At 19.8% G+C, this 14,865-nt stretch overlaps 3 protein-coding genes across 3 annotated transcripts in view; 1 reads left to right on the forward strand and 2 right to left on the reverse strand.

Annotated features, from left to right (window-relative positions):
• Positions 1–277: 277 nt before the first annotated feature.
• On the forward strand, positions 278–4,795 carry PRSY57_1324800 (hypothetical protein; the record flags this gene model as incomplete). Its single annotated transcript, XM_012909184.2, has 1 exon — positions 278–4,795. The coding sequence occupies one exon, from the start codon at positions 278–280 to the stop codon at positions 4,793–4,795; it is 4,518 nt and encodes a 1,505-aa protein (XP_012764638.2).
• A 439-nt stretch (positions 4,796–5,234) lies between these two features.
• Positions 5,235–13,607, reverse strand: PRSY57_1324900 (hypothetical protein; the record flags this gene model as incomplete). Its single annotated transcript, XM_020115164.1, has 2 exons — positions 5,235–5,273; positions 5,517–13,607. The coding sequence occupies 2 exons, from the start codon at positions 13,605–13,607 to the stop codon at positions 5,235–5,237; spliced, it is 8,130 nt and encodes a 2,709-aa protein (XP_019970087.1).
• Positions 13,608–14,837: 1,230 nt separating this feature from the next.
• PRSY57_1325000 (hypothetical protein) overlaps positions 14,838–14,865 on the reverse strand; it is a gene marked incomplete at both ends in the record, with an annotated part of 1,093 nt that continues 1,065 nt past the window's right edge. The window contains one exon of the mRNA XM_020115165.1: positions 14,838–14,859. Coding sequence (XP_019970088.1) covers positions 14,838–14,859 — 22 coding nt within the window. The remainder of the gene's footprint in view (positions 14,860–14,865) is intronic.

Raw genomic sequence — 14,865 nt, forward strand, 5'->3', positions numbered from 1 at the left:
TTTTTTTTTTTTACCCACATTTATTCCCGCATATAGTACATATACCATTTAATGTATATTATGTGTGTGTAAATTTCCTTTTTTTTTTGAATAAGGAAAAAAAAAAAAAAAAAGGTACATCTTTCTGATTATGTTTTATTTTATCCTTTCATTAATTTTTTTATATTGAAATATTATTATTTTATAAATATATATATATATATATATATTTATATTTATATATATTTATATTTATATATATTTATATTTATTTATCCCATTTTGATAAAAGTATATGATGAATGATATTATGACCTTATCGTATGATGTTATTTTGGAAAGGCTGGGGAAAAAATACTCTTATGAGATATCTCTGAGAAAATATTATGATATGATAAAATGTAGAAGGAATAAAGAGGAACGTTTTTTGGATGGCCCGCAAAAAGAAGAAGAAATTAAAGGTATGATTAACTTACATAATGAAGATATAGAAAATAATAAAATAAATGTAATATGTAATGTACCAAATGAAGAAGTACAATACAGAAGATCACAAGAGAAGCATGCTGACGAGAAAAAACATGTAGATGGTATAAATGAAAAAGAAAACGATTTTGATGAAGTGATATTATCATTATATACAGATCTTGTGGATCTTATGAATTATAATAATTTTTTTATAAAAGATTGTATAGTGACCTTTATTTTTGTTGATAAGGATGTGTATAAGGGGAAATTAGATTTATACTTTGGTAGAATAGAAGAAGAAAATAAAAATAGTTTTAATAATATGGGTAAAGAATATTTAGATGATTATGATGATAAAAATAAAGAAAAAGATAATATGATAGAAAAGAAAAATGATGATAAAATATATGATGACATTAATGAATATATTTTCTTTGAACATTATGAAATTTATGGAAATAAGATAAATAATATTAAGGATATATTAAAAAATACTTTTGAATGTTTATTTTTTGGTATGGTAGAACAATATAATATAATATTAAAAATAAATTATTGTCATCGTATTAAAGAAATATATAATTATATACTATTCAATGAAGAGATATATAAAACTCTTGAACATGCAGATTATATTGAAATAGATATAAATAAAATACATTTTGATATTATAGATTATTCTTTTATCTTTTCCAAAAATGTAAATAAATTTTTTAATTATTTAAAATATGTTAAAGATATACATTCATGTTCATATTTTATTTCTTTATTAATTCGTAATATAGCTTATACAAATAAAATATATAAATATACAGCTCAATTATTTATATATAATAATACAAATAATGAATATGGTACTATATTTCTACGTTTGGTTCTAAATGACAAAAAAGAAATTTTTGAAAAAATAGGTATTTTAAAAAGAAAATTTAACTCAGGCAATATGCTTGACATTGATATTTCTATATATGATCATATAAAAAATATATTTATTAATAAATATAATATGTCCTTTCCTGAGGAACGTATTATATTATCATATGTTAAATATTATTATGTATATAGACTTGTAAATATGAAAAAAAATTGTGATTATAACACAAATTATTCTTATATTTTCTCAACAAATATAGAATCTAATATATCTAACAAAACACATACACTATGTTCATCTAATAGTTACGAAAATTCAGATGTAAATTACCAAGGACCTGTATATATTAAAAGAAAACAATTACAAAAAAATATTAGGAAATACATGAAATGTAAAGCGAAAAAAAATAAACTCAACACTGTAAAGGACAAAACAAAATTATGTGCTACACAGGAAATATATGATCATGATTTAAATAAATTATATAAAATAAATAATATTCAAAACAATTTTAAATCACCATCCGATTGTTACATGGTGAGAAATGAATATAATCATAAAACAAGACAATACAAAAATAAAATTATCTATGATCATGATAGTGTGTATTGTTCTAATGAATGTGCTTCACATGGTGATAATGACGAAAAGGATGGCAATAATAATAATAAGGATATCCATAATAATATCCATAACGATGTCCATAATAATATCCATAATAATATCCATAATGATGTCCATAATAATATCCATAATGATGTCCATAATAATATCCATAATAATATCCATAATAATATCCATAATAATATCCATAATAATATCCATAATAATATCCATAATAATATCCATAATGATGTCCATAATTATTATAATCAGGCAGACACATATGACAGGAAACAAAACTATAAAACTCTTCGTAATAACAAAAGGAGAAATAATAATAGATCAACGAAATATAAAAAATTCGATGATCATTTTAATAAAGAAGAATCAATTAAAAAAATAAATCGAAAAAATAAAGAATATAATTATAACATAAATAAATATAATTCTGATTCTACTTACAAGAATAAATGTATTACATCTATTATATATGATGAAAAGGAGAATCAAAAAAAAGAAAGAAAAAAATATACACATAATAGTAGAGTTCCCATATTAAATAATAAAAATTGTTCATCTAGGCAAATCGTTACAAGAAGTATGAAATACAAAATGGATTGTTCCATTGAAACAAATACAGATTCTAAAAGTTGCTTAAACTATCTAGATATATTAGATGAAAATTTTCATATTAAAGAAAATATTATTATCGAAAATTTAATATTAGATGATGTACTTGAAAAAATGCTTACACAAAGGATAAATGTGCAGAATGATAATATTGTAACATTAAAGAATAGAAAAATAAAACCATTAAATAAAAATGTGGATGTAAAGGATAATTATGTAAATTTTTATAGTGATGATAATGAATTTGAAGAAGAAATTAATAAATGTATATGGGTAAATGAACACACTCTCAAAAGGAATAAACGAAAAAAAAAAAAAAACAAACAAACAAAAATACACAAACATATACACAAACATATACACAAACAAATGCACAAGCATATACAAAGAGAACCAGAAAATATAAATAATTATATGATAAATAAATATAATAATGATATATATCAAGATATAATAAGTTGCCATCAAGATTATGAACATGGGGAAGATACATGTAATAATATAGAAAGGTTTTATAACGACAATGTTAAAATGAAGAATGCATATAATTATAAAAAGAGACCTTATAATTATGCCACAGACATATCTAACAATAATGTTATGAATAAAAGAAGAAAAATATGCTCTATACATAACGATGAAAATTTTGCTTTAAAAACAAATTATGTAGATGATAAAAAAAATGAAAAACCTTTATTTTCAGAATCTTTACCTTGTGATAAAAATGAAGGAAATAAAATGAAAAATTTATTTTATTCAGAATTTTTATTTGATTATAATCCTTGGAATGATAATGATGTGAATAAAAATCTTCGGGACGTTTTTTATGAAAAGCAATTTTATAAAATTATGCATGAGAATTTTGAGGTCTACACTATTGAGGATGAGGAGGAAGATAATAAAGAGGAAGATAATAAAGAGGAAATTAATAAAGAGGAGGATAATAAAGAGGAAATTAATAAAGAGAAAGATAATAAAGAGGAGGATAATAAAGAGAAAGATAATAAAGAGGAAATTAATAAAGAGGAGGATAATAAAGAGGAAATTAATAAAGAGGAGGATAATAAAGAGGAAGTTAATAAAGAGGAGGATAATAAAGAGAAGGATAATAAAGAGGAAATTAATAAAGAGAAAGATAATAAAGAGGAAGATAATAAAGAGGAAGTGAATAAAGAGGAAGTTAATAAAGAGGAAGTGAATAAAGAGGAATATAATGAAGATCAATTTGATGAAGAGGAACATATTGAGTATCATGATAACAATATAATAATAAAGAAACTTATCGAAGTATATAATGTAGAAAATGACAGTGTCACAATGTATATTTTAAATAATGAAGATGAAAGTAAAAAGAATCGAAAACATCAACATATTTTTAAGAAGGATGAAAAAAAAGAAAGTATAGGTATTGATTTATTTAACAGAGAAAATGATAAAAAGGAAAATAATAAGAATTCATTAAATAATAAAGAATATAAAGAGGATATAAAAAATAAGACATATAAAAGTATAAAAAATATAAACATGAAGTGTTTAACAAATGTGTTGAAGAAATATCCAAATGATATATTGAAAAAAGGAATGATGAATAAAAATGTAATAAAAGAGAAGATGAATAATGAAAAATATAAAAATAATAAAATAAATAATAACCAGAATAAAAATGAAAATCAATGTAAAAATTATTTTATAGATAATTGTAATAATAATAAACAAAATAATAATTCTTTTGAAATCATAAATATGAATAATATACCACATTCTAAATTTATGTATAATAATTATGAAAATAATTTAATTACAGAATCTGTATATAATGAAATTATGAAAAATCTTAGTAGAAATATGTATTTTTTCAATGATGAAGATAATATATTAACTTGTGTATATAATTATAAATATTTATTGAAGAATATTTTATACTTGGAAAATGTTATAGAAAAATATAATATCCATATGAGTGTTAGACATGTTTCAAATTTACAAAATGTTATATCGAACCAAGAAAATAACAATTTATTAAATGAGAATCATCCAAATAAAATATCAGATGGAAATTATAATAAAAATAACCAAAAGGATAATCATATGGAAAAAATTAAACAAATAATTCATAATATAAAAAATAAATGTCGAGAATATAAAAATACATTATATAAATGTAAAACATATATGTGTTGTAAATATATATATGGAAAACAAAATTGTGGCCTCTCTATAAATAGGCAAAATAAAAAATAAAAAAAAAAGAGAACTCTTTAATAAATTAAAAAAATACACACACACACATATATATATATATACCTATATATATATATATATATATTTATTTATTTATATATTTATATCTGTTTATTTTTTTTTTTATTTATTTTTTTATTTTTATTTTTTTTTATTTTTATTTTTTTTTTGACAAACCAATATAATATTTAAGGATAAAAAAAGTGAGTTATATAAAATGTTAATTTTTATCAACGAAAAAATAAAAATAAAAATAAAAAAATTTAAGGTTAGTATTTACAACATAAAAATAAAAAGATACATACGTACAAAATGTTTATGAAGAATTGAAAACATAACATTCAAAAAATGTACAAACATATAAATAAATAAATAAATAAATAAATAAATATATATATATATATATATAGGTATGTATGTATGTATTATTATTATTATTTTAAAAATCGAAGAACAGAGATACATTGCTAGATGAATCCTGAAAAGAAAAAAATATAAAATAATAATGTCTCAAGGCCTTTACATATATATATATATATATATATATATATATATATATATATTTACATTTATATATATGTTTATATATATGTTTATATATATGTTTATATATATATGTTTATATATATATGTTTATATATATATGTTTATATATATGTTTATGTTTATGCTTATGTTTACTTATTCATTTTTATTATTTTTCGTTTCCTTATATGTTTACCTCATCGGACAGTTTTCCTATAGCCCGTTGTAAATTTTTTTTTTTTTTTTTTTTGGGGGGAGATGTGGATGATTGAATTGATGTATTTTCTACAAAATTATGATTATATAAATTTCTTTTATTATGAGAATATTTTTTTATTTTAATATTTTGATTTTTTTTTTTTTTTTCATTTATTTTTTGTTTATTTAATGAAGTATTATCATCAGTAAGCTGTAAAATGTGGCTATGATTTGTGTGTAAATATATTTTATTATTTTTATTATTTTTAATATACAGATTATAATTTATTTCATTTTCTTTAACAAATATAAAAGAAGAACAAATATATCTGGGGATATTAATAAAAATATTTATAATTTGTGTATAAAATTGTTTAATATATGAAATATGAATGTAAGCATTTTTATAAATCTTTTTATATATATAGAAAATAAAAAGAATAATTTTTTCTTTTAAAAGAAATAAAATTTTATAAATTTTTTTCATATTAATTGTAGATGAAATTTTTTCATTAATATGAAGATTTTTTAACTTATCATTTTTATCTTTTAAAATAATATTTGTTAAAGAATTTTTTTTTTTTTCTTTTGTATTTGAATTATTATTATCTATAATAATATTTGGATCTGCATTTTCAACATGTTGATTATCTGTTTGTTTAAAATGAAAAATGCTATTTGATGAAATGCGTGATGGTGATGGTGATGGTGTTGGTGATGGTGATGGTGATGGTGTTGGTGATGGTGATGATGATGGTGATCGTGATGACACATGTGAACACACAGAAGATGATGTATTTTTATTAGTATCTCTTTTATATAACAAGGTTTTATTTTTATTTTTTAATAATACAATTTCATCATTTAATTTGTTAATTTGGTTAATACAATTATTTATTTTCTTATTATTATGCTCATGATTTGTTGTATAAGTATATTCGTCCTTATCATCTTTTATTATTATTTCTTTCTTGTTAAGTATCCATTCGTGATGATATTTCATATACATATTAAAATATGTATTTTTTTCCTCAGTAAGTTCATTTAATAAATTATTTGTAATTTCTTTATCTTTTAATAAAATATGTATTTCTAATTTTAAGTCTTTAATAATTAAATCTTTTTCTTCAATTAATTGTATTTTATTTTTTATATTTTCTTTATAAATATTTATCAAATCTTCTTTGTTCGAAATTATTTCTTTAAAGTTATTTTCTGTATTTCTTATTTTCTCATTACAACTATTGTTTATATGTTTTATATATAAATCTATTTTTGAATATTTGTCTATTAACTTATAAATATATTTTATATTTAATATATCACTTTTTGTTATATCATCATTAAATAATAAAAATACATTATGTATATTATCATAATTATTTTTTATACATAATATAATATTGCATAGAATATCATGAAGTATATTCATCCTTTTGTTCTCTTGAAGACATGTACGGTATTCTTCAATCATTATTTCAGCCTCTTTAAAAATCGATATATCAAATGGGTTCATATTGTTTGTGTATGTATTAATATATAGTTTGTCATTTGGTGTAACCACCTCATGGTTTAAATGGTTCATGTGGCTACTATTTGTATTGTTTGATTTATCGTTATCTTTACAACATGAAATGTTTGATTTATCGTCTTCTTTACAACATGAAATGTTTGATTTATCGTCATCTTTACAATATGTAATGTTTGATTTATCGTCATCTTTACAATTTGTAATGTTTGATTTATCGTCTTCTTTACAATTTGTAATTTTTGATTTATCGTCACCTTTACAATTTATAATTTTTGAATTATCCACCTGATTCATATTTATCTTATCACTGTTACAATAATAAATTTCAGTCCTTTCTTCGCTTTGATGAATATCCGTTTTTGTATTATCATCAAGAGGTTTAATATTTGTGACTAGCGAATTATTATATTTTATGTATAATTCATTTAAATAAAATATACAACAGATAAAGAAAATCATAATATTCTTGACTTCATAATTTTTCATGAATTCTTTAAAATTTATCATTTTTTTTTCTTTTTTATAAAAATATATTGATGTTTGATTTTTTGGGATGCCAAAAAATTGTGAAGAGGATGATTGATCGTCATTTTGTTCAGGTGTATAATTATAAAAATAATTTTCTTTTTTTTGATGAGAATCATTATAAAAATGAATAAAATTGAGTTTATCTCTACTTTCTTTATAACTATTATGTTCATTATAATTATCATTAATATTATTATTATCATTAATATTATTATTATCATTAATATTATTATTATCATTATTATTGATGTAACTATTTATTTTATCATCCCTTATGTTATTATCATTTTTCTGTTTTCCCTCATCAAAGCACACATTATAATTACATTCACTTTTCTCGTTCTTATAAAAACTATTTATATTATAATCATTTGATGATTTAACATCTATTCGTGATATATAATTAACACATACTTTTTTGTTATAAACATTTTGTTCGCAGTTATATTTATCATCACATTCGTTTATCTCGTTTACATAATTATTCATATTATTTATTTCATTTTCATTTTGTATATAATTAAATAAGCACATAGAGATATCATTTAAATTGTTATTATTTAGAAGCATGTGTTTCATAGGATCATTATTTTTAAAAAATAAAATAGTATGAATAATATATTTTATTTGTCTTATTTCTTTTCTCATGTTATGTATAAAATTAAATATTTGACTACACACAGAATTGTTAATAGCAGAAGAATTTGTTTTCTCAACATTGTTATTATTATTGTTATTATTATTATTATTGTTATTGTTATTGTTATTATTATTGTTATTATTATTATTATTATTATTATTATTATTATTATGTTCATCCTTATAATTTTTTCCTTTCAACTTATTTTTTTTCTTGTTAGATTCATCTTTTTTGATAAGAATTTTTTTATATTTCAAATTAACATAAGAACATGTACATATATGTATATTAAAAGGAATATTTTTTATTATATATTTTTCCATTTTAAATATTTTTTTTTTTTTATTATTTGTTTTATTCTCTTTATCATAATAACAACTTGATAATTTTTCCTTAACATTATTTTGATGAGTACAACATATATGATATTTATCACAAGCATGTTTTTTGTGGACTGGATACTTTTCAATATTATAATTTTTACTATGTTGTGAATTTTCGTTCATATTATTATATACACAAGAAACAGGATCTAATTTATTAGTTCGTGTAGTTGTTATTTTTTTTTCAATAATTAAATTATTTCCTATATTCTTATTTTTATATATATTATTAGTAAAAGGGTTACTTACAGAAGAATCAAAATTTAAATAATAATCCATATTATTTATTGAATCTTTGTTTATATTATTATTATTATTATTATTATTATCGATTATAATATTATAATAATTTATATATTCATTGAATATATTTATTAAAAACATATCTACATAAAATCCTTTACAATTCTCACATAAAATTAATGTATGATATAAATCTTTAGAGTATTCTCTTATTTTCTTTTTTAAAATTCTTAAATCATTATCATGATTAATATTTTCTTGTATATCTTTAGGGTTATAAAAAAAAAAATCATCATCCAAAAAAGAATGGCTAGTTTGTACATATTTATTTTTCATTTTTATTGTATGTGTGTGTAAAAGTTTCTTTTTTTTTCTAAAGAGAATATTTGACCTGGAATAATATTTATTATAAAAATTATCATCACACAATTTAGTATCACCATAAAAATTATGTTCACACAATTTAGTATCATCATAAAAATTATCATCACACAATTTAGTATCACCATAAAAATTATCATCACATATTTTTGCATCATCATAAAAATTATCATCACATATTTTAGTATCATCATAAAAATTATCATCACATATTTTTGCATCATCATATTCCTTGTTTGTATAGTCCACACTATCGGAGGAATATTTCAATATTTCTATTAACGATTCTACATCTCTATTTGAATTATTTCCTTGGCTGTGCACATTTTTCTTATTATACATATAAATATTTTTTTCTTTTCTTTTTTTTTCATTATGCATTTGTCTAATTTTTTTCTTATTACTTTGGGACATAATCATATTATCCCTTTCAGAATATTTGATTATAGCCTTTTCATAGTTTATATGATTTTTTTTTTTTTTTCCATCTCCTTTTCTTATTATATATGCATCACTTGAAGATTCGTATTTTTTATATATATGATTGTAAGAATTACTAGAATAAGATGATATGTATGAATAATTTCTACTTCCTTTGTTTAAATATTTCATATCTGTATGGCATTCATCATTTGTATTATAGATATATATATTTTTATTTTTTTTATTATTATTATTATTATTATAAAATGTATTCATAGTTTGGGTATAAGCATTCATATTTGTAGGTGTTACTTGTATTTTTTTATTCTTTAACATATTATTCTTTATCATCATTTTTTTTATATTAAAATCATGTACCCCACACATATTAGTAACAACACCTTTATCATTTCTTTGAACGTCATTTGTTTGTGTACATTTTATATAACAATTTATTTCATCGGTTTGTATGAAATCATGTGTAATATTCTTCTCCTGAATATTTACATTCTCTATATGTGTGTTAACACTTTTTTCACTTCTATTTATTTCTTCAGTATTCACACTGGAGTTCATAAAAGAAATTTCATCTTTTGTGTCTACTTTTTGGTCATATACAATTTTTTCATCTGTATTTATTTCTTTATTTAAATATTTATTTGTGTTGGTAAGAATATTATCTGTCTGACCATTAAAGTCTTTTTTGTCAGGTGATATAACATTATCTGTCTGACCATTAAAGTCTTTTTTGTCAGGTAATATATTATTTTCTGTCTGACCATTAAAGTCTTTTTTGTCAGGTAATATATTATTTTCTGTCTGACAATTATAGTCCTTTTTTATATTACCATCATTTATATAGTTTCCTTTTATTATATCATCATTTATATGATTACCTTTTATGTCATTATCTTTTATAATATCTAATTTGATATTATCTGTGGTTATCATTTCTTTATTTTTAATATGCCTTTCTAATATATCAACTGTTTCTTGATATGCTTTATTTTCCTCTGTATATGAATATTTCTTTTCAGTTTCTTCCATAAAATTATCATCTTTATGATTATTATAATAAACATTTGTTGTGTGTGTGTTCTCCATATAACGAATGTGTTCACCATTTACATTATTTTGTTTTTCACTATTTATTATATTTTTGTGGATTTGTACATGTTCTTCATTGATTCCTTCTGTTTGTATTAAATCATTCAATAAATATTCCATATTTTTTGAGAGTTTATTATTTTTGATTTTTAATTTATGGACAATTTTTTTTAAGGATTCATTTTCTAATTTTAGTTCTGAACAATAAATTTTATAATGATTAATATTATGTTCACTTTGTTGGCTATGATTTATATCTAATTCACTTAATGAGAAATTACTTTTGTTTAAGAAACTGTTCATTTTCTCGAACGATAAACTGTTCACATTGTTCACACTGTTCATATTGTTCGCTTTATTCACATTGTTCATATTATTATTAATACATTCTTGTTTAAATTTTTCTTCAAAATGCATACACAAATTATGTATATGTTCAAAATCCTTTTCTAGTATATTATATTTATCTAATAGTGAAGTATAATTTTCATTTTTTTTATTAATTATGACATTTTTTAATTGTAATTCTTGTACAATTTGTATTTTTTCATTATTTAATTCTTCATATTGTTTTTGTAATATTTCATTTTCATCTATTAATCTTTTTAATTGTATTGTTAAAACATTTTCATTATTTTTATCTTTATCATTATAACATTCTTTCTTTAGATTATTTCCTTTTTCGAAATAATAATAACCTTGTAAACTTTCATTCATATTATTATATGACATAATCATATTTTCACTTTCATAAAAATTATGATATTTAAAGGTATCAATTTTATCATGTTGATTAATAGAAATAAATCTTAATAGTTCATTTAATTCATCAGTTAAACTTGAGCATTTTTCTTTATATTTTTGTATTTCTTCTTTTTTCTTTACATTATCTATATTAATAATTTCTAATTCTTTTGTTATTTCTATAAATTCTTCTTTCTCTTTTAATAATTCTTTAATCTGTTTTTCATTATTTTTTAAATTCATATTATATGTATTTTCTAAATTTTCCATATCTTTCTTTAACTGAACAATTTTTATAGCTTGTTTTTCTATAAACGTATTAGCTGCATCTAATCGTTTTGTTTGTGATTGTAATAAAAATGAATATTCTGTTTCTTTTTTTATGCTCATATCTAATTCATTTTCTAGTTGATTAAAAAAAACCATTTTCTGATTTTTCAAATTGTTTATTACATTATTTAATTCGATAATTTCACTACTTTTTAATAACAATGTATCTTTCAGTTGTCTATTTTCAACTTCAATAATGTTTAAAGGTTCAGCACCTGGTAGATTATTCTGAATGTATACATTACTACAACCACTACTACTACTATTATTATTATTATTATTATTATTATTGTTTTTATTATTGTTTTTATTATTGTTTTTATTTAAGTCGCTTATATAATTCTCTATTACCTTTTCATATTCCTCATTTTTTTTTTTCTCATTTTCCAAATAACTATTTTTTATTTGAACTTCACACTTTAATCGAAATATTATATGTTTATAATTTATAATGTCATTTTCCATAGCTTTATATATTTCATTATTTTCTAAATCATAATAATGATTCTCTTTATTTGTACTATCATTTTCAGGAATTATATTTTCCATCATATTCATTTTTTCCTGTTTTTTTTCTACTTCTATTTCTTTTTCTTCTTCTATTTCTTTTTCTTCTTCTTCTTCTTCTTTTTCTTCTTCTTCTTCTTTTTCTTCTTTCGTTTTATTCTTTTTACTTCCTGTGCTTGTAGAATTATTACTATTAGATATTATATCGTTTATACATGTACTACCGTTTTCCCCTATATTTAATATATACGTCGTGCTTTTGCTCACACAATGTATATTCTCATTATTGAAGAAGTAATCTTGTGCATCCTTCGTTTTTATGTTTTTTCTAGAAGGTGCATTTAATGGGTGTATGCAGTTTGAATCATTCACACTATTTATATTGTTCACATTATACATATTATCCATATTATCCATATTATTCACATTATACATATTATCCATATTATTCACATTATTCACATCATTCACATTATTCACATTATTCACATTATTCACATTATTCACATTATTCACATTATTCACATTATTCACATTATTCATATTATTCACATTATCCATATTATTCACATTATCCATATCAATTAATTCTCCATAAACCGAACGATCATTTGATAAATTCCCCTCATGTCGAAATTCATTTTGCACCTTACCATTATTACTAAGAATACATGAATGTTCATTATTATCATGTATTTCAGAACCTACATTATGATTATTCATATCCACAGGATACATATTTTTTATAATTATGTTTCCTTCGTTTAACATTAAATTGTTATCATCTAACACAAAATTATTATTACTATTATCTTCCTTATTGTTTTCATTAATATTTCCAAAGTTGTTCATATATATTTTATCGTTATTTTTTTTAAAAGAAAGATTTAAGGCATTATTATACATATAATTATAATTGTTTTTACAATAAGTTTCAGGGACATTTATTATATCTTTCTTTTCGAATTTCATATGATTAATATCTTTATTCTCCCCTTGGGCACTATTTATTATGTCTTCATAATTATTATCAATATAATTATCGTTCACCATTTTTTCATTACTATCAACAAAAGAACTAGTACATGACATACCACAATCTATTTCTTGTGGTCTTTCAATATCATTATTTAAAATATTTTCATATGAACAATCAAAATTTAAAATATTATCATTCATGTTATTATGTTTCTTATCTCCATCCTTTCCTTCAACTTGTACAGGGATATTCATAACATCCTTCATATTAACAAATGAATTATTTAGGTCCATAATTATTTCTCTTTACATTTTAAAAAAAAGATCAATCAATCAATCAATCAAAATATATAAAACATTTAAAATACAAAAAAAAAAAAAATAAAAAAAAAAAAAAAAAAAAAAAAAAAAAAAAAAAAAAAAAAAAACACAAACAAATGAATAAATATATAAGACTAATGTGTTTTAATATTTTACTTTTTATACTTTATTTTTTTCTTAAATCAGTGTGTATATTTTAAGAGGAAAATACAAGAAAAAAAAAAAAAAATAAAGATAAAATAAATAACTTTTAAATACACACGTAAAATATATTGTGTATAAGGTTTATAAATATTATTTTTTTTATTATAATAAAAAATATTCATAAAATAATAATATATATATAAAATATATATATATATATATATTTATTTATTATTCTTAAAAAAAAAAAAAAAAAAAAATGCGTATGCATATAAAAAATATATATATTTTTTAGATATTTTATGAGATACGCGAAACTTTATTATTATCATTATATATATATATATATATATATATATTTTTTTTTTTTGCTCATATTTCTAAAGAACTTATCCATATATACAATTTTTAATTTTAATTGTATATATTCCTACTAATTAAATATTTCTTTTCTAATTAAGAAATATGAATAAAAACCGGAGAGCATTTAGAATATCCATTTTTTTTATGGTTCATTAAAAGATAAAAAAAAAGGAAATTATATATATATATATATATATATATATATATTTAGACATTTAAAGTTTTTAAGCATGTGTAATAATTATATGTAAATATTTATTCATTTATGCATTTATATACTTTATTTATTATTTTTTTCATTCAATAGTTATACCTTGCCCTGAGCCCTTTACATAACAAGCATATAAAATAATATTATATATATATATATATATTTTATCTATTTATTTAATTTATTTTTTCTATTTTATCTTTCTATGCTATATTGCAACTTTCATTGTTTTGGTCTTATAAAAAAATACACCCATAAAATTATATGGTCTTGTATATAAGTTGTATAACAAATTTTACAGAAAAAATATAATTTAAGGATAAAAAAAAAAATATGTATTAACATAATTGTGTTAAATGAAAAAAAAAAAAACAATAATATTGAATCTATTATTTTTTCATTAAACCTTAAATATATATATATATATATATATATATTACATTTTTTATCTTTTTCATTTATATTGTACATAATTAAAGATAATATCATGCGTGTTCAACTGACCACCTAAAA

The sequence above is a fragment of the Plasmodium reichenowi genome, chromosome 13 (genome assembly GCF_001601855.1).
Source record: "Plasmodium reichenowi strain SY57 chromosome 13, whole genome shotgun sequence".
NCBI lineage: Eukaryota > Apicomplexa > Aconoidasida > Haemosporida > Plasmodiidae > Plasmodium > Plasmodium reichenowi.